The 19,083-nt window shown below is 50.6% G+C and overlaps 2 protein-coding genes across 3 annotated transcripts in view; one reads left to right on the forward strand and one right to left on the reverse strand.

Annotated features, from left to right (window-relative positions):
* The window catches only part of ARHGEF6 (Rac/Cdc42 guanine nucleotide exchange factor 6), a 45,535-nt gene extending 38,493 nt beyond the window's left edge, over positions 1–7,042 (forward strand). For both annotated transcript variants that reach the window (XM_009287563.1, XM_009287561.1), the window contains 5 exons: positions 732–825; positions 1,813–1,902; positions 2,705–2,804; positions 4,034–4,088; positions 4,741–7,042. In XM_009287563.1, the coding sequence (XP_009285838.1) occupies positions 732–825; positions 1,813–1,902; positions 2,705–2,804; positions 4,034–4,088; positions 4,741–4,881 (480 nt within the window). In that variant the 3' untranslated portion in view covers positions 4,882–7,042. The remainder of the gene's footprint in view (positions 1–731; positions 826–1,812; positions 1,903–2,704; positions 2,805–4,033; positions 4,089–4,740) is intronic.
* A 4,904-nt stretch (positions 7,043–11,946) lies between these two features.
* Positions 11,947–18,449, reverse strand: CD40LG (CD40 ligand). The gene is made up of 6 exons (XM_009287560.2): positions 18,240–18,449; positions 16,338–16,475; positions 15,046–15,091; positions 14,685–14,741; positions 14,322–14,384; positions 11,947–12,317 (listed from the first exon to the last, which is right to left on the reverse strand). Exons 1-6 carry the CDS (start codon positions 18,393–18,395, stop codon positions 11,947–11,949), a joined length of 831 nt encoding a protein of 276 aa, XP_009285835.1. The 5' UTR covers positions 18,396–18,449.
* Between the last annotated feature and the right edge of the window lie 634 nt (positions 18,450–19,083).

Genomic DNA, 19,083 nt, shown 5'->3' on the forward strand with positions numbered 1-19,083 from the left:
TTTTGCCTGGCTGTATTGGTAAGTTATCGTGAGAGTCAGTGGCGACTGGCAAATATATTTTGAGATAAGTCTCAAGAAGGATTTAGTATTATGGTACTTAAACTTCCTGGCATGCCTCTTCTCCTGCTTAAAATCCATCTTGCATGTAACCTACTAATACACTAATTCTCTCCATATCAGCAAGACTTGTAACTCTGTGAAGGAGATAAAAGCTTGTGTTTCTTACTTGTGGAGTCATAGCAAACACTAACTTTGTGTGTATTTGTTTGTTCTCTGTGTATGTGTGTGGGGGATTTATACTCTCAAACAAATCATTTGGAAACAATGTCATTTGCCAACTGTTTTATATTAGAAGTCAAATTGAGTCAAGGAAATAAACAATATTATAGGGTTTCTTAATAAAGACCACAGAGTTGGTGGGGAGACTAAAAGTGCTGTGAATGTGTTTGAATTCTTTGGCTAAAGGGTCTTAGCCGAGGGTTGAATTCGCTAAAGGAGCTTGTCCTGTCCCAGACTTGCAGGTGCAATTCCCACTGCTGTGCCAGGGAGCAGTGGGCCACAGCTAGCGCATGGGAAAAGCAGAAAACATCATTTTCCCCAACTTTGTCATTGTCTGCTTTATAGTTCTCTAATGTGTTGTGCGAAACGTGGATAGCTGCATTCAGCTGTGCTGCTCTGCTGTTTGAGCTGCCTTTGGTTCTGGTTAAACACAAGAGTCTGTTTCTCTATAGGATTCCAGCAAAAGTCCAAAAACAATGAAGAAGTTTCTTCCAAAAAGGAAAACTGAGAGAAAACCATCCGATGAAGAGTTTGTTATTCGGAAAAGTAAGTGGTGTATTTTTCTCTTCTTTTTGGAGGTTTCTGCATGCTCGGTGATCTCCACGGGACTTTGAGAACAGCCTTTCTTACAGCGCAGGATGCGACAGGATGCTCACGTTGTGAGCAAGCCTACGTGCTGCTGAGCACGGGAGGCTTCTGGAAGCGCACTGGTCCTCGGCCTCTGACAGATCCCCTCCCAGTCACAACTACCAGGCATGCTACCACCCTCCTCGTGATTGCTAGCACAAGATCATGTGGTTGTGGGTGGTCTTGTTCTGCCTACGAAGCCAAGGAACTACTTCAAAATAGTTAAAAGCTGCAGTAAAACTGCACATCAACAGTCATCAAAATATATCTGAGAGCTGGGACAAACCCTCACCTGACCATGCCAGCAGGTCCTGGAACAGTTTCCATGGGGGACCAAGGAACAAAAAAAGACCCCATCCCTGCAGGGGTGTTCACCTGCAAAGAGGGATGTTCTGACAGCTCCCTGAAGTCCACTTGGGATGCTCCTCAGGGTTTTACATGAAAGGCCATGTCACCCGGCAGTGAGCTGCTACGGTGTACAGCCTGAAGGTCAGTTGTCTCCCTCGAGAAGACAGCGCTGAGCTAGGGCTGGAAATGAAGACTTCACGTTTCCAAGTCCTGCTCTGATGCACCTGTACCGGACCCCTCCTAGCAGGGCTGCTCTGCCTACCCATCTCCCAGTGTTCCCTGCACCCAAAGTCAGGCATCACCCCCCCGAGTTTTGCTGAGGTGAGCAGCTGGAAGTGCATTTTCGTACCGGTTAATCATGGTGCTCAATGCCACATTATGTTGCAAAGGCCAGAAAGTATAAAGGACCTCAGAAAGGAATTAGGCAAAGTCCCAGAGACAGTGTCAGCCAAGGAAACAACACGTTCTTCTCTTAAGGGACTTGGGAGCAAAGGCTGGGAGAGATGAAGCCAGAGCACTTTGGTTTTTGTGATAGCTGTTGTCTGCAATATTTTACAGGTACGGCTGCGCTGGAAGAAGATGCTCAGATCCTGAAGGTGATTGAGGCATACTGTACCGGGGCAGGCTTCCAGCAAGCTCTCAGCTCAGGTGGGCACACAACCAGATTATTTACTTCTTACTCTGCCTGCAACACTGATAACCCCTCTGGGAAAAAACAGATGGTTGCATCATACAGCAACGAGACTCATGCTAGGAAACTGTGTGGTGTTCAATCTTCAAGATAAGGGAGCTTCATCTACCTAGTGGTTTAGTTGCCATTGTTTTTCTTCTAAACACAGAGAATGAAGCAGGTAGGAGGGCAGATGAGACACAGCTATTTCACCAGCACTTGTTAGGAATTAAGCAAACCTAGTCAGTGCCTTGTGGCTGTCAGCACTGAAAACCTGATGGTAATCTCAGGTTGCATATAGCTTTAGAAAGGAAGCATGAATATTATCTCTCAATCAGCTGCGTGTTTAAGAACAAGTTGTTTCATAAGTACCTATCTAACATCTTCAACTCTGGAAATATAACTATTTATCATTGCTGGTGAGATGTCAAATTAAATCACTGAACTATCAAATAATGGTACATTTAAAAAAGGGAGGCCGTGGTACTTAAGAGAGCTCTTGAGCCTAATGGAGTTATTTCATTTATAAGTCATGATGTAGCTTTAGATGCAGTGAGCACTCTTGAAAACTTTCCACTTGCTGCTTTAGCTCTAGGGTAGCGGTACGTATAAGCTCGTATTTAACTGTGGCAGATAGCCGGCGGCTGCTCAAGCCCCCGTGTCCCCAGCCTGCCCCAGGCTTGCAGAGGAGCAGGGAGAACGAGGCTGCTGTCTCCAGAGCGGCGTGGGCATCAGAGAAAGTCTCTCTTTTTCTTCCTGATGAGTAATTCTTGTACACAGGCTCCCGTAAAGACTCCATCCCCCAAGTCCTTCTTCCTGAGGAAGAGAAAATCATCATAGAGGAAACACGAAGCAATGGCCAGACTGTCACAGAGGAAAAGTAAGCGCAGCTGCTTTTCACTTGCAGATTCCCTTGTCGCTTTTTGGAAGGACGTTAAAAACTAACGCGCTCTCCTTCTGCATCTCTGCAGAGGAGCGGGGCTGGTGTCACCGACTGCTGCCTTAGTCCTGGCGAGAACCACTGGGCTATTTCAGTTGCTTTTTTGTCCTTGTTTAAGAACAGAGCTGCCTTCCCAGCTGCTCTGACGTGGCTATAGCCCTCTGGGAGTCTGTGTGCCGGGTCCCAAGAGCCAGTTTATCAAGTCCCAGAGCTTATCCGGATGTAGCTAATGGGGTCAGGGAGGACAGAACCAAACAAGTGGCTTTTTTTTTTAACTACTGACATACTGGGCTGCTGCTACCCCTCAGGAGCCTGCTGGGTGATGCTGTCTGTGAGTGCTCCCGGCCCGTTGCGTAGCTTCAGCATCTGGGTGACTGCGTTGATCCGCTCCTTTTCTAACCCAGACAGTGCATTCCTTTCATGCTTGTTTTTTTGCAGCATAACCTCAAGGAATCAAGGCCGTTTTACAAAAGATGCTCAGGCATTTCCAGTTTTAAAACAATTGTTATTTGTTGCAGTAGTGTAAACAAGGAAGCCAAAGCCACAGATATTTGTTGATAACTTAAAGATAGCAGAACAAGGTATTTTTCTTGAGTTTTGAGAAAAGAGCCCTGCATTTTGGACCGGTGGCCTATAAATGCTCCTGGGCTGTGTTTCCAGAGTCCCCTCATGGGCAGCAGCAATAGCTGCAACCTGATGCTTGCAAAGCAGAAGCTGGAAGCACCTTCCCCATCAGCGCCTCGCTCACGAAAGCTCCCATGCTGTTGCTGTTTTGCTGCACTCCAGCTCTTTTTATTTCTTTTTTTTTTTTTTTTTGAATTCTTTTTTTCAGGGGTCGCTCACGAAAGCTCCCATGCTGTTGCTGTTTTGCTGCACTCCAGCTCTTTTTATTTCTTTTTTTTTTTTTTTTTGCATTACTTTTTGCAGGAGCCTTGTTGACACGGTTTATATGCACTGAAATGAAGTCAAAGAACTGAAGCAGGTAATTTGAGCGGTTTTGTTTGTGCTGGCTGTGCCGGGGGGTTGACTTCAACTGGTCGGTGCCCAGGAAGAGCCTTGCTGATGCTGGTGCAATCCTGCAGCTCCCTGAATCAGCATTAGTTTTCTTCTGGTTTAGATCCCTGAATCAGCTCACCACGCAGTCCCTTGGGCACCATTACTTTTTGCAGGAGCCTTGTTGACACGGTTTATGCACTGAAAGATGAAGTCAAAGAACTGAAGCAGGTAATTTGAGCGGTTTTGTTTGTGCTGGCTGTGCCGGGTCGTTGACTTCAACTGGTCGGTGCCCAGGAAGAGCCTTGCTGATGCTGGTGCAATCCTGCAGCTCCCTGAATCAGCATTAGTTTTCTTCTGGTTTAGATCCCTGAATCAGCTCACCACGCAGTCCCTTGGGCACCAGAGCCAGCAGGAGGGAAGGAGTAGTTGGTCTTTGTCGTAACATGAAACTTTCCCCCTGCTCTAAAAGCTCTTTCAACTTGACTGTTCATTTTATTGGGGTCTGGTGGATCCCAATTCTTGTAGGCTCAGAGGAAGTACGTCCTCCCTCCAGCTGCAAGCCTGGAGGTGGGAGAGACCATCCCACGAGAACAGGGTCCTCCAACCCAGGCTAAAATTAGGTTTCCAGGAGGATGCTTCTGCCTGCTCAAAGTCACTGGGACTTTGGTGCAGGTCTGTAAGGTAGCAAGGGTCTGCTTGAGCGGATCGGACCACAAGTAACCCGTGTTGTTCATCCTCACAAGCAGGCAGTGACCTGTCAAATGTCTGTGGGATGTCATCACCTCTGAGCCACCAGGCAGCCAGGCGCGTGGAAGTACCTCACTGCATAAAGTGCGTGGGCATTAACTGCATCTTTATTCCTTTATTTTTCCCCTCGCAGGAGAACAAAAGGATGAAACAGTGTTTGGAGGAAGAGCTTAAATCCAGGAAGGATTTGGAGAAGCTGGTTAGAAGGCTGCTGAAACAGACGGACGAGTGTGGCAGGGAGGACACGGGGCGCAAGTCGTCCCTGATCGCCTGAATTCGGGGAGAAGCTGCTGGCAGTGGTGTGTGACCTCAGGTGTTTCTTGGGAAGCGGAACTGGATCCTTTGCCTCTTCTTGCTCCTTATTTTGTTGGTTTGGGGAATTTTGTTACCAAAAAAAAAGTCATAGAGAAAAAAAATAGTTTTTCTTCCATCCAGTAAGAAAATAAACCAGAAACAATCCATGACAATTAAACCAGTAAGCAAGCGGTCCATGATTCACAATTCATCTGCAGCAACTAATACCTCATCGTACCTGCTACTGGGAGCAAATACAAACTCTGCTAATGACTGCCGCTCACAAAGGGTTTGGCAGCAGTTTCCTAGAGGAAGCTTAAGCACTTTTTAATGCTTTCATTCTTTTCAAAAGCACCGGTACCTATTTATTGAATGAAAACGTTAGGCATTAGGTGGCATTGAGCAGAAACCAAAAAGCACCATGCTCCTCTTTTCAGATAATCACAACTGGGGAAGCTTTTCCCATCCACCTTCTTTTTCCCCATTAGTTGACTGTAGCGAACTAGAGCCCAGCAATACTGTGGTTCCCGTGTGGCCTTGATACTGATTAAAATGTGCAATTAACATGAAGACATTTGAACTCCTTGGGGAAGCCAGATCTGGAGCACCTGTCAGAGCGCATGGGAAGGTATGTTGCACAGTACTGCCTCCTAACAGCTCGTGATTAGCACAACAGGTAACTGCTGTTCTGCCCCCCATCCCTTTTCTTATGCATGACCTATAACTCCTACCCCCTGCTTTGTTTTCACATTGAGTGTCCAGGTATCGTATGAGTTTATAGTTTTGCTGTGCTTCCCCTTGCAGGACATGCTTCTCTCTGTATGAAATGTAAACACTGCTTGACAACAAAAACAACCCCCAAATGTGCTGGTTCCCTGCTCCCTTCTGCCCACGTTAGGCTCTCCATCACTCCTTCCCAAAGGCTGGGAATGTAGCCAACGGCCACTTCTCCCACATCGCCCCAAAGGGGCTTTCTGCTAGGAAGAAGGAACTTTCTCTTGGGATAGGGCTGGAACGCTCCTAGGGCAAGGATGTGCAACACCCTTCCAGATCCCCGCACAGCTCCTCGAACACAGCACACAGGCAACATGCATATGTATCGGCTATCTTCATCTTATTTGGTGTTATACCCTAGTTTAGAACTGGTGTTTTCCTTCCTTCCTTAGCAGCATTATAAAAGTAACCTTCTGTTAAAGTTAATGATAAGTCTTATGTATATCACAGGGCAGCATGGTCCCAGGGTGTGCAGACACACCACAGCTCGTTACAGTCATACCGTTACGTTGGTCATGAAGGACATAATAGAGGCAATAATTACAAGTGCCTCCTTGCAATTAAAATTTAGCCAGTTTGGGGAGAGCTAGGAGTGTAAAAAGAAACTCTCTTTAAATCTAAGCTGTTTCTAGGACAAAACAGAGGTCTTTTTTGCTCTGGCTACATTTGCCATCTCCAGAGCATCCCAGCTGGATGGCAGCTCCCTGCATCCCCGCCCAGGCACGCAGTTGAGCAGTTTGGTCAGCAGTTAAGCCCTACTGTGCTGGTTAATTGTCTTCCAGGATAATGACCTTTGCTGCACACTGAGCAGCTCACGCTGCTGTTCTGGGACGCCGTGCCCAGACAGCCCGGCATTGATCGGTCCTGCTGCCTGCCCGAAGGCGGGCTGGGGACCGGGCTTGCGACATACAGCCAGTGCAAGGAAGCAAACCAAGGGCCATTTACACTCCGAGGAGAGGATAGAAATGTTTCCCTGCTGCCCCCCAGTTTAGTTGAAACCCGTGCTGTGTACATATGCATGTTTGTAAGATGTAATGTGATGGAGGGCACACTGGGACGTTTTGGATCAAGCGTTTGTCAAGAGCTAGAAGCCAAAAAAGACAAGAAAATAAAATAAAAAGGAAAAGAAGCCATGCCAGATGGACAGCAATGTTTCCATATTTACTTTGTTTACAGTGCTTTGTAAATAGGTTCCAGTGAGTCTGTCTTTAGGTGGATGTTGTGTCAGCTGCCTTCCAGTTTATCTTTGTCATGTAGGTTTATTTACTGTAACTACTTATGCAAGTTCAACTTTTCTAACATGTTTTTATTTTGAACAGTTTTTTAATTGACATTTTCAACAAATAAAGAAGGATAAAAATCGCTTCTTAGCACTCGGTGCTGCTTCATTTGTTTCCACCACAAAAGCAAAGCCAGTGCTTGCTCTGGGCATCCCTGATTTGCTCAAAATGCCCGTGGCTGCATCATCCACCCTCTGATTTACTGGATGCTGGTGCGAATGGTGATGCTGGCACTCGGGCTGTTTCTCCCACCATCACCCGGCCCTGCAGCAGGGAGGGCACCTGGTCCCAGGGGAAGGAGATGCATTTCCATCCCTCAAGCCCTGCTTGCACTCTGCTAACAAAGATGCTCTATGGAGAACTAGCTGCCCTCCGCTGCACCGGTGGGTTGCTGTAGATAAGTGACTTCCTGCTTGTTTGAGATTTTTTTTTTTTTTAGTTAGTAGTATTTTTTTTCTGGAGATTAGGTGTGGTGACAGGATTTCCTTTGGTCTACCGCTTGGACAAGACCTCTCCTGCACACTGGTATTTTTAACTCTTTGGTATAGCCATGCCGCACTCTCAGCCTGCAGCTGAAGTGGGAGGATCGAAGGCAGGAGGGCCGGATCCTGCTCTCCCTCCCCAAACACATCGGTCGGAGCGGGAAGAAGAGCAAGCAAAAAAAGGGAACACCGGCCTTGGGCACAAGTGGTGTTTTGGGGAATTATGGCAGAGCTGCATCCAGACCCAGGCACCCCAGAGCCTGCACTGGGCAGAAGAGCAAGGAGGAGGCATCCCCCAGGCTCATTTTCGAGGGAGCATCTCTACTCCTGGGTCCCATGAGGCCAGATTCAGGCCTTAACCAGAGACCCTCTGTCCTGCTCTCCCACTGAATATGGGGTCCCTTTGGCCCCTTCTCTTATGCCTGCTCCCAAATGGCCCCTTTGCATGACCCATCTCCAACACAGGCAGCACCAGCATCCTCCAAGCAACAGGGTTTGGCTCCAAATGACCATCAATGTGAAAAAAAACAGAAAAAAAAACCCCCAACAGCTTAATCTGCGCAGCCCAAACCACCACCATGGTTGGGGATGCCCTGGAGGTGCCTGCTTGCAGGGGGCTGCTCCCACCGACCACCCCAGTACAGCATCGCTCCACAGCACGAGTGCCCCCAAGCCCAAACCGAAAGGAGGGGGAGAAGTCTCCATTGCCCCCCAGTAGGGGTGCACGCAACAGATTTGGCCTCCTAGAAGAGATGGAGGCAGCTCCTTGAAAGAGATGGAGACCCTGCCCCAACCAGGAGAAAGGGCTGGGGGGAGCTGGCACTGAGCAAGGGGTGCCGAGGCAAGGCTGGCACCCAGGCACACAGTGCCTAACTGGGGACTGGGATAAAAAAAAAAAAAAAAAGACCCCAAACTAGTGCACAGAGATGCTAGGACAGGCTTGTCACCCGAGCAGCCACCGTGCACAGCCATGCAGCATGTGGACGGCTGTCCTCCAGCTCATGCTGTCCGGCAGCCCTGAGCTCAGCGGCACAAGCTGGCGAGACCTTGCTTGGAAACCAGTATCACAACCTTTTTTTCAGGAAAACAAAAAACCAAAATCTCCTTTCTTATACAAAACTAAAAAAAAAAACCCAAAAAAACCTCCCAGTGAGTTCAGTGTGTCTTGAGCCGTGCAAGCACCTTTTCCAGCAGACGACCGTGCCACTGCTTACTCCTGTTGCTGCTCACCCATGACCCCATTCCCCGTGCCAGTCCTGCTGATGTGCCCCGTGTACTCATCACCCTCACATCCCCTTCTCCCTTCTTTGCTCAGAAAGAAGAAAAAAAATCATTTCAGACACTGTAAAATCCACAGCCCAAGGAGTGACAGAGAGGCCCCACGTCAAGGGAAAAATCAATGTATTGACGACCTTCAAACTTTCCACGGGGAGAGGAAACCTGCGCCCGCCACGGCGCCGGGCAGGGGCCAGGGAGGAGAACAAAGCCTCTCAGGAGAAGGCCACAGCTCGATGGTAGCAATCGCATCTCCTCCCCTCCCACACGCTACCTCATGTCTGAATCCCACGGGCTATTTTTGGCAAGCGAAGAAACAGAGGCAAAAAACAAAAGCCCCGGGAAAGGCAGCAGCACGGGCAGGGGAGGCGGCAGCTGGCATCTGCTCCTCTTGCTGCAGAATTTATTGAGCTGTTTTATGCCTTTTTTGTTTGTTTGTTTTCTTCTCCCCTTTTTAATTGTTTCCCCCAACGATACATGAAAATCTATTTCTCCTGCAATTTGCAGCTCCCGAATCCTCTCTCAGAGATTTGGGCTGGGGATCGCAGTCCAGCCCAAACCCTCTGGCAGGTGCTCCCGGCCACCAAAGCTGGGGGGCCACAGGGGGGTTCAGGGCTATGTACTGATCATGTGTTCCCCTCATCCATGACTAACAGCGTTTCTGCTCCCTAAAGATTTTGGGCACCTGAGAGCGGCCACGCGTGCGCTCCCCTGAGCTCTCCCCCCCGCCACTCCCTCCCTGCTGGCTTTTTCCCCTTTCTCAGACCATGCCAGCTGGCACAGTCTTCAGTTTCTCCTGTGGCTCCCACCCATGCTCCCACCACAGCCGGGCACCTCCACTTCCCCATGGAGGTTTGGGGCTCTCCAGCCATACCAGCGCTGCCTCCATGAGCCTGGCCCACAGGGGCTAGCTGGGTTTTGGCAGCAGCAGGGATGTGGTCGGACCCACACCACTGCAGGAGGTGGTGGGACCCATGCCACCGCAGGAGGCAGCGGCCTCCCAGCCCCTGCCACCCCACGCACAGCATCCACAGGATCCCACCTTGTCCCTCTGCTCCAAAGCGGAGACATTCCTGCAGGCTCCGTGACCTTAGGGCAGGCAGGAATAGTCCTCTTCCAGCCAGGTGTCCTAAATCCCCTTAAATTAGCCCCCACCCCTCTGCTCCACAGCTGTGCTGGGGGCTCCAGCCCCAGTGGCCGGCTGCCTTCCCAGGGCAGGGGGGTCCCTGCTCCCTCTTCCAGCCAAAATGCCCCCAGAACTGCCTGGCCCTGGCACCCCAACATGCCCCAAGGAGCAGGGTGGGATGACTGACCCTGGAGGCTTTTGGGACTGTCTGTCCCCACTGTGCCCCCCAGTGCCACCCCACTGCCCTCTCGGTCCCCAGACCCCAAGCAGGACCCCAGGAAATCCCACCCTGGGGCTGAGAAGGATGAGCAGCGTTCAAAGCAAAGAAAGCACCCTGTCTCTTAATTCATAAATTGTATTAGTTGTAGGGTGACAGTGGACAAAACCCCACACTTGGGAAGGGGGGACGATGAATGTTGAAATATGCTGCAAAACACAGCTACGGCCACGCACAGTCCCTTGACACGCAGTCCCTCTCTGTTTACCAATATAAGACCATTTTAGTTAAATAAATAGTTTTTATACATGGTGTCAGACAAGAGCGGTCCATTCCCTGATGAAGTTAGGCAGTTTTGGAGAACAGCCAACAAATACCTATTAAATTATAGTAAAACCAGACTGGCTCTGAGCTCTCCTCTACTGACTTTGGGAGGGGGCCATGCCGGGCACCTAGCACTGCAATGAGCTGTGCAAAGACTGCCCTGTCCGTCCCGGCAGTGGTGGCACTTGGGCACCATGTTAGGACCAGACCTGCAGCCTCCAGCCAAGCAAATCCTAAGGACTGCCCAAATCTGAAAGCTCTTCCACTTGCAAATCTGTTGGCTTCCAGGAGTATTTCCAAACTTTTGCACTCCGACAAGTGTGGCCTGTATAACCAAATGCTCCAAGCTTGCCACCTTTGGCACCTTTAGATGCTTTTAAAAAAATGCTGCATCAACATCCTTGTGCCAGCTGTTTCTCAGCTCACCTTCCCTGTGGGCCAAGCTGGAGAACAGGGTCAGGGAGACCCCAGTGTGCAGTGTCACCCAGGTACCCCCTGCCCGAGAGGGGGTCCTGCCCGTCTGCACAGTCCTGCTCTCTTGGAGCTCCAGGAAAAGTGCCGCTGTGGGCACGTCCTCATTGAGGACAGCCAGAAGCTGCTCTGCACATGCACCTTGGAGGGCTTGGGAAGAAGCAGTTGGTCCTGCCACCCCTGTGCTTTTCTGGTCCTCCTCCTAGGGTAGGAGGGGTCTCAGGAGAGGAGGCAGGTCCAAATTTGATGGTGTGGCCAACACCCCTTCCACAGGGGAGTGAAATGGTCCACAGGCAGAGGGTCCTCTACCTGCAAAGATGGGAGGAGGACAGTCTGCTGAGCAGATTCAGGTCACCGAGAGCAGAGCACCGCTGGTGCCTTACTTGCACTTTGGCTTGAAATCAATAGTCCCCCCTCAGCCACCGATTGCCCCTCTGATGTGGGGCGATTGTCACCACGTGTGAACCCGGCCAAGGCAGTGTCACCCTAAGCAAGAAGTCTGGTTGCGTTTTGTAAGTAGGCATGGGTGGAAAAAAGGGGGTTCTCAAGATAAAGCAGACAGTTAGGGTGGCAATGATGCATCACCAGCAGCTAGCGCCTAAGGACAGCACTTGGCTGATTGATTCCTTTAGAAGAGACGTTCCTAAGCCTTTTAATGTTTTTCCGTTGATGTTTTGTAACCAGATTGGTACGGGAGATATGTATGAACCTAACTTGGCTGGAGCGCCCTGAGCCTTCCTACGTTGTTAGGAAAGAAACGTTGATGGTAGAGTTTGCTAAATAAAGCTCTTGTGACATAACGGGGACGTCCACCCTGCCAGGCGCGCGGGGCGTGGTGGACCCAGACACACAACACCAGTACGTACCAAAACGTTGGCAACGAAAGAAAAAAGCAAAGCGCAAAAACCAACAGCTTCAAACTTTGTTCCATTTGTGTTCTCGGGGCCCCTTGGCCCTCATTAATAAATAACAAAATATACAAATTAAGAAACAAGAAAACCAAAGAGGCAGAGGAACATAAATACGGGAAACAGGGAAAGCAACTTTGCTCAAAAAAGTGGGGCTGGACCCCCAGCTCGGGGCGGCCCCCTCCTCACTACAGCTTGAAGATGCCGAAGTAAGTGCTGCCACGGCTGTAGTTCACTCGTCTTGAGTCTGTCACGTTGACAAAGACCATATCGCCTTCCCGGAGCTTGAAGACACCTCCCTCCCGGATAGACTGGAGGTCGCAGAAAGACGTGGAGGTGCTGTGCGTGTCTAGTCCCTTCAGCAAGAGACGGTCCTCTTCCATGGGGAGATACAAATAAATATAGAGGGTGAAGGGTGCCGAAGTCGCTGCCTTGGTGCAGAAGCTGACTTGGGAGTAGATGTAGTAGAGCCCTGCTTCCTTCACCTTCAGTTTCCCATCCTGGTAGGATATCGAGTTGTTGTTCATGGGGCCATACATCGTCGTCTTCCACTCTAGCACTGTAGGGGGAAAGCATGGCAGATGAGCTGGGAGAAAGAGACATCCAGTTTGGCAGGTTGATTTTGGGGGGACACCCCACAGACATTTGGTATCACAGCCTCTGTCTGCTGCAGGGTGTGGGGGTGGGTCCTGCCCACCCCAGGACACCATCCCCAGCCCAGGGGAGCAGGGTCCCCTTCCCCAAGGCCAGGACATGTTTAACCCATGTTTCTGGTCACTGGCCTTGACACCCTTGAATCCATTACGTGAGCAGAGGAGCATTTTGCTTCCTTCATCCAACCAAGTGGAAATGCTTAGGGTGGAGGATTGTACACAGTTGCCACCATGGGCCAAATACCCCCGTGTCCACCCCTGTAGGGTTGCTGGCTCCACAACTTTCAGTGGCACAGCCTCCGAGCCCTCAGAACACTGCCGAAACACACTGCAGCTCCTATCTTCAGAGGCACCCAGGGCACATAATTTTTCCAAACTGGGTGCTGCCTTTCCTCCAAAGTCCCTCCTCCACTTGGCCTCCAGAGAAGGCGAGACTTCACCAAGGAAGCACAAAAATAATTGTCCCAGAGTTTGGGTCCCTGGCAGGGTGCAGAGCTGGAAGGGTTTTGCATGGCAAGTGCTGCCTCCCACCACCAGGACCACTGCCCACACAGACCTGCTACTGGCATGGCTGTTGGGACACTACCGGTGTCATCGGAGTAGCTCAAGAACACGCACTCCTGCTGGAGTCGGTACAGATAAGTCAATACAGAGGCTAGAAAACCATGGCCATAGGGGCTGAGCTCAGCACGACCTCTGGGAGGGATTTTGGACCTCCACCTTTCCCAGCCTACAGAGACACTTGTGAGAGCATCAGGGGTGAGCAACCCAGCTCCATAGGGAATAATGGGTTCGACCGTCCCAGCCCAGAGGCCCAGTCCCCGCAGCGGGGCGGCACGGGTGGTCCTGGGGGAGCCACACAGCCCGTGGTCCATGCCCATACATCCCGCAGGGATGTTTCCTCTGCTCTCGACTGCCGAGGCGCAGAGCTGAGCTCCAGGCGGCTGCTGCTCTCTGGGCAATTTCAACCTGCTTTATAGGCTCAACAAATGCTTAAGCAGGGAGTTTTAAAATGCAGCGAGTTTCTTGCTTCTTTGATCTTATCTAACACTAAGCTTTCCACAGGTAGACTGAGCTTTGGGTGAAATGCTGCGTCAGAGATGGAAAGAGCAGTTGCCGATTACTGGCAGTTACTGCAGAATTAAATCAAAAGTGTTCAGACTCTGAAATCCTTGCCAGATTGAGAGACTGACCTTGCAAGCTCTTACGCACTTCGGTAATCCTTGCTCTTTCAGGATGTCCCTTAGCGAAGGCTACGCTGGGGGGTGGAGCTGCGAGAGCAACCACAGTCTATGCAGGGGGATGCACAAATGCAAATGGAGGTAGGACTCACACACATTTCTCAAACCTAATGTGGCCGTGGCTGTGAATAAGAGCAGCTTGTCTAAATCAGTTTGGAGCTACCTATACTGCAACTGTAAAGTTGTCAGCCAGCCCGTATTGCTACCAGGACCAATGATTAGATCAGCAGATACAATATGCCAGCAGAACCCTGCTGCAGCAGCCACACCGGCAAGGCACAGCCAGGAGAGCAAAAGCATTGTGTTTTGAGCCCAAAAGAAAAGTGAGAGGTTGGTTTCCTTAAATACAAAGAGAAATAGTTTTCCTCTCATAAAAAACACCATAAAGATTAAGCCATTGTGGTGCATTTCTAGGAAGGCATATATAAGGCTACCGAGGACAGCTGGCATGGGATGCACGAGCCCCGTGTGGCACAGGTCCACGTGGTGACACCACCACTGGGAGGTTCCCTGTGCTTTGGGGACACACTCTCATGCTGGAGTTGTATTGTCCCGGTCCCTGCCCTTACAGAGCTGCAGGGCAGGATTGCAGGGTCCAGCTGCGGGGATGCACACTGCTGTGCCCCACTGGCTCTCTGGCCAAGGCACTGCCAAGAGGGTCTGTCTTACCTGAGACTGTCTTGTTGCTCCTCTGACCTGCCAGGTGGGCTGCGATCGGCTGCCTCTTCTCCACTGCAATTCGGAAAGCCTGGTGTTATCGATGCCTTGGCACCTGCTGTCCCCCCCTGGGCAGCACAGCTCCTCGCAGGGTCCATGGCACCTCCCACCCTTGGTATTTCTCTATGGGCCAAATCCAGTTCAGAGGCACAGTCTCCAAAGCCCCCCCAGGTTTGAGTGAGGCAGGATCGGCCTCTGCTCAGCAACGACACTCAGTTGCCTTCGAGGTGGAGCCCCTGAGGGATAAAGCCCGTGGAGGAGACCATGCTACCTTGCCCACCATGGGAACAGGACCTGAACGTGCCCGCCCCTTACCTGCCATAGATGTCTCGTTCTTGTGCATCAAATGGGGATGCTCATGGTGCTCGTGGCCTGCAATGCAAAAAGGTCACGGATTTAACTTTGGATTAATTTTCGTCGACTCCAGGCAACGTGGCACCCAGAGCTGCCTGCCCTGGTGAGACAGCCGTGCCCAGTGCCCCCCTCTGCCAGCCCCATGCCATGCACAGTCCTACCCCCATGAGGATGCTCCAACCCCGACCCTGTCCCCTGCCCCCATGCCGTGCCCTGGGGCACCGGCAGGCTGTTGCAGGGTGAAGGAAACCCCTTCCCCAGCCAAGCTACTCCTCCTGCCTCCAGCAAGCGACGGGTGCGCTGGTGGCACCAGGAAACTCACCTCTCTGCATTTCAAACTTGGGCTGCCCTTTACTGGCTCCCCCGTCCTGAAACAACAGCAAAAATATATGTATTTTTTTTAAGATGTACAAATCAAGGATTTTGAAAGCCTCTGTGTAAAGGATGCTCTGGCCATCGCGCAGGTTGGTGCTGTTTGGCCCCGACAGCCCTACCAGCTCTTGGCGGAGGGTACCCAAAACCACAGAACCCTTCCAGTACCTTCCCCAGCATCTCATACGGCCATGAGCTGACCGGCTGTTTGCAGCAGGGGGTTTGTAGGGTTTATGCTCTTAGGTTTTATGCAATTAAAATGACATGATGTGGAAAATTTATTTGAAAAAAAAGAAACAATCAAAAAAGTATCTCCTTTTCATTTAAAACCATGTTGGAGAGCCACGCTGTACATGCTGCCCAGCAAACTGAGCACGTCTCTGCCCCTACAAGAGGGGGTTTTCAGGGCTGCTGAGCATCTCAGACACAATTTTCTGTTGTCAGTTGGGTACTGATGCAAACATGAAGGTTTAGCTGAGGCATTTGATGTCATCGGGCAGTGACAAAGTGGAAGAAATGTTCCTCTCCTGCCTGCTCTGGCCAGCACAGCCCCTCCTAAACAGCAAATTCAAGGGCTGAGCAGGCTGAGAGTACCTCATCCCTGGCGGGGCAGCCCTCAGCCACTCCAGGAGGACGCCGCGGTGCAGGGTGGCTCTTTCGCACCCAAATGCGAGGAGCCACTGCACCGTCTGGAGGTGCCATCCCTGAGCCCATAGGGTGGCGTTTGCACAGCACCCTCCTCTTCCTCGACAGCTGCCGGGAGCCGTGCCGCCTGGCCCAAGCCTTGCACTGTCAGCGACACCTGGGCAAAGTGGGCGTAAAAGTGCTCCCAGCAGCAGGTGGCCGCAAGCATCCCCACAGCCACCCGGCACAGGATCAGAGCGAGGTGCCAGACAGCAGAAAAATCAACATTTTTCAGACTAGGATCAGAGTGCAGAGCCAGGGCAGCTGCAGCTCCAACCCTCCCACTGCAAGCCCCAAGCAACCCTCGGCATGCTGCAGCTGGACGTGCTCTGACCAAGACCGTTTTGAGAAAAAAATGGATGAGATTTTTCAATGATATCAATATAAAGTAAAAACATAGTGTAAAAAGAACACAGTGTAAAAAAGGGCATGTACTATGCAGCCCCAAGGTAAAGGGCACCCATGGTTTTAAAAAAAAGCTTGGGGTGGAGCTGCGTGTGTGCCTGGGAGCCCCCCTCCACCTTCAGCAGGGTCTTTATCTGCCTAACAGCAGTGTACCTTGCACTGGAGGTCCTGGAAGCCCTTTAAAATCTTTTCACAGTCCAATAATGTCGACTTCTGACCTTCTGCCGTCTGACATTTCTGTACTTTCCTCAGGAAGATGTAATCTTCATTTAAGCTCAACACCTCTTCCATCTGCCGGCGGGGGAGAGAAGAGAGGGTGAATGGGATGTTAGTGGGAAAACTGCAATGGCTGGCAGCGGAGCCACGCTGTATTCCTGCCAGCAATAAATCGCAGCCTGGAAAGCTCAGGGTCAGTTGTTCAGCATCGGGATGAGCCGGGCAGACACACCGCGGGTACCAACCGCTCCCACCAGCCACCTGACACAGCATCTGCACCTGCATCCGCTGGGAATTGCAGCCACGGGACTGACCCTGGTTGGCAGCGCTGGATGAGAGGAGGATCGCTCAGGACCCCGTCCTATTTCCTATCACCTTGATAACGAATTTAAATTTCCCACTCTGCCTTTTCCAAAAGGCAGGTGGATATTTGCCACCTGCATTTACAGACAGCAGCACAGAAATCTCAGCGAGTGGCTCGCTGCTGCTGTCCCAGTGGCCCCGGCATGCAGCTGGGATGCTCGCTCAGCCCCGCGCTGCCCTGCCCGTGCAGGGTGGCTTTTCATTTTTTTGGCTAGCTTATTGACTAAAAGAGCTGCCAAGAGACCAAAACAACTTGTGGGTTGGGGCTGAATTCTGCCAAGAGTTTCAGATTAAAAAAAATCAGAAAGCCAAAAAAAGAAAAAAAAAAATATATAAAAACCCACTGATTTTTGAAATTACACCTGTTTTTTGTAAAAGCCTAACATTCGGCTAAACAGTAAAGAGAAGTGCAGATGGACATGAGGACACACAGCCTGGCAGAGCGCTCAGCGCAGGCAGCGCTGGGATGCGGATGGTCGAGTTTGAAGCCCTGCCGCGAGCTATGAAGGCAGGTGAAATCCTCCTGCCACCCGTGACTGCATTTCGGCTGCCTCTGATCCTCTGCCACGGCCCCGTGCAGTCACGTTTCACTCCGCTGGGGACCCTCTACTCACCCCTTCACCCCAGGCTGCAATCTCCATGCAGCAAAGTCCCCTTCCATCCCCCTGACTTTTAAGTCCCTCTAGCTCAGGATTGCTCTCCACCCTTGAAAATCAGAAGTCACCCACACACACTCAATTTCAGTTGAGACAACACGTTTAAAAATCAGTAATGACGATCTTATCATTGTATCTGGTAAGGAGAACTCATTCTGGGTTTTAGACACATTTCATTTCTGTAGCTGGTAGTCTTTTCTGGTTTGGAGGAAAGTAGCTTTAGATCGGTGATTTTAAACATCGCGCAGTGTGGCTGCAGTCATGGCAACCTCAAAAACAGCTTTTCAGTTGGGTTTTTTTTGGTAAATATTGTCCCAAGTATGGGACAGGATCACCGATACTGTGCCTCTTCAAAAAAAGACAAAGTAAGATCCACTCTTTTCTTCCCTAAACAGACGACAGCATCTGAAGTGAGATGTTGGTAAAATTCATACATGCAAACACTAAAAAAGAATTCATTTCTGGACCCCCCCGTCCTCGCGATTAGCGTCACAGTGCTGCCAAGTGCTATGGCACCAGAAAAACAGCCAACAAGCCTAAAATAGCCATTTGTGTGTTTAAGCCACACTCTCCTCTCGCCGGACTGGCCATCAGCTGCCACGTTTGCTATTAACGGCTCTTCTTCATTGATCCATTCTCATTTTGTTAATGAAGGGAACAGATCTCTTCCTCAGCATACATCTTAGTGGCTACTCCCGCATCCATCCAGTGGCCAGCATCATGTTCTACCATGTTCATCCTTTTGGTGAGCACATCTCGCCACAGGTGAAGGCTAATCACGTTAGCAATCCAGCAGAGACAACCTTATTTCTACACTTACCTTATCCATCTTCATGTGAAGATACAAACAGAAGAGTACGGTCCCAATCATCTGTGCTACAATAAATACAGTGAGGAAGCCCATGAACATTTTCATGGTGCTGGGTGAGGTGCTGCTGATGGGTCGGGGCGTCGCAGGGCTGTAGGGTTCGTTCATCCTCCGTGCACGTTGCTGGGGCTCCTTCAAATGCACTGCTTGCAAGTAGCATGAGAACTGTTGTGTGAGCACCCGCCGCTCAAGGGATACAGGCTGCAGCAACCTACACTTCCTGGAAAAAACTCTTCGTAGTGGGTAGGTTTGTTCACTACTGTCTCCCACAACAAAAAAGGTTGCTTAGACTTTCTTCTCTGGTGCACTTCCATGCTTTTTCCAACCGTTCTACCAGAAGCAGAGAGAGGTTCTTATTCCATATATTCATATTTACCCTCGAAACACTCCAGACTACGCCCCAGTGTTTTTTTCCTGCTGTGCATGAAAGCTTCATGGCAAGTTATCTTCAAAGAAATGAAGACCATGAATCTGTGGGCAGAGCTGCTGAACTGCAGTGTGGGCTTCCAGGGGCTAGGAAGCACTCAAAAAGTCAGTTTTTTCTCAAAAGGAGAAGAAAGGCTTTTTGCCCTCTGTTTCTGTCATGAGAAGAATGATTTTGCAGTTAAGACACTTGGCTGAGGCAGGCCGGTTGTGCTGGTTTCTGGACTTCCCTCGTGCTCCCCATGGGTGAAGTCTCTGCCTGGGTAGGCTGGATGATCCTTATGACCATCTCTATGGGCACTGGGACCCCAGCATGGGCACAGCTTTCATGCTCCTCCACAGACAGCAGGATTTCAGTTCTTGGTGCTTGGCC

This window comes from Aptenodytes forsteri, unplaced genomic scaffold, assembly GCF_000699145.1.
Source record: "Aptenodytes forsteri isolate BGI_AS27 unplaced genomic scaffold, ASM69914v1 Scaffold265, whole genome shotgun sequence".
Classification (NCBI taxonomy): Eukaryota; Metazoa; Chordata; class Aves; order Sphenisciformes; family Spheniscidae; genus Aptenodytes; species Aptenodytes forsteri.

Bases quoted from the DNA above. Each gene is read 5' to 3' on its own strand.
- CD40LG (XM_009287560.2), bottom strand. From the start codon at position 18,395: ATGAACGAACCCTACAGCCCTGCGACGCCCCGACCCATCAGCAGCACC. The intron at 15,092-16,337 runs GTACACTGCTGT...CTGTTGTTTCAG, and splicing joins TCCAGGACCTCCAGTGCAAG to GACGGGGGAGCCAGTAAAGG. The intron at 12,318-14,321 runs GTAAGACAGACC...TTCCCCCTACAG, and splicing joins GAGCAACAAGACAGTCTCAG to TGCTAGAGTGGAAGACGACG.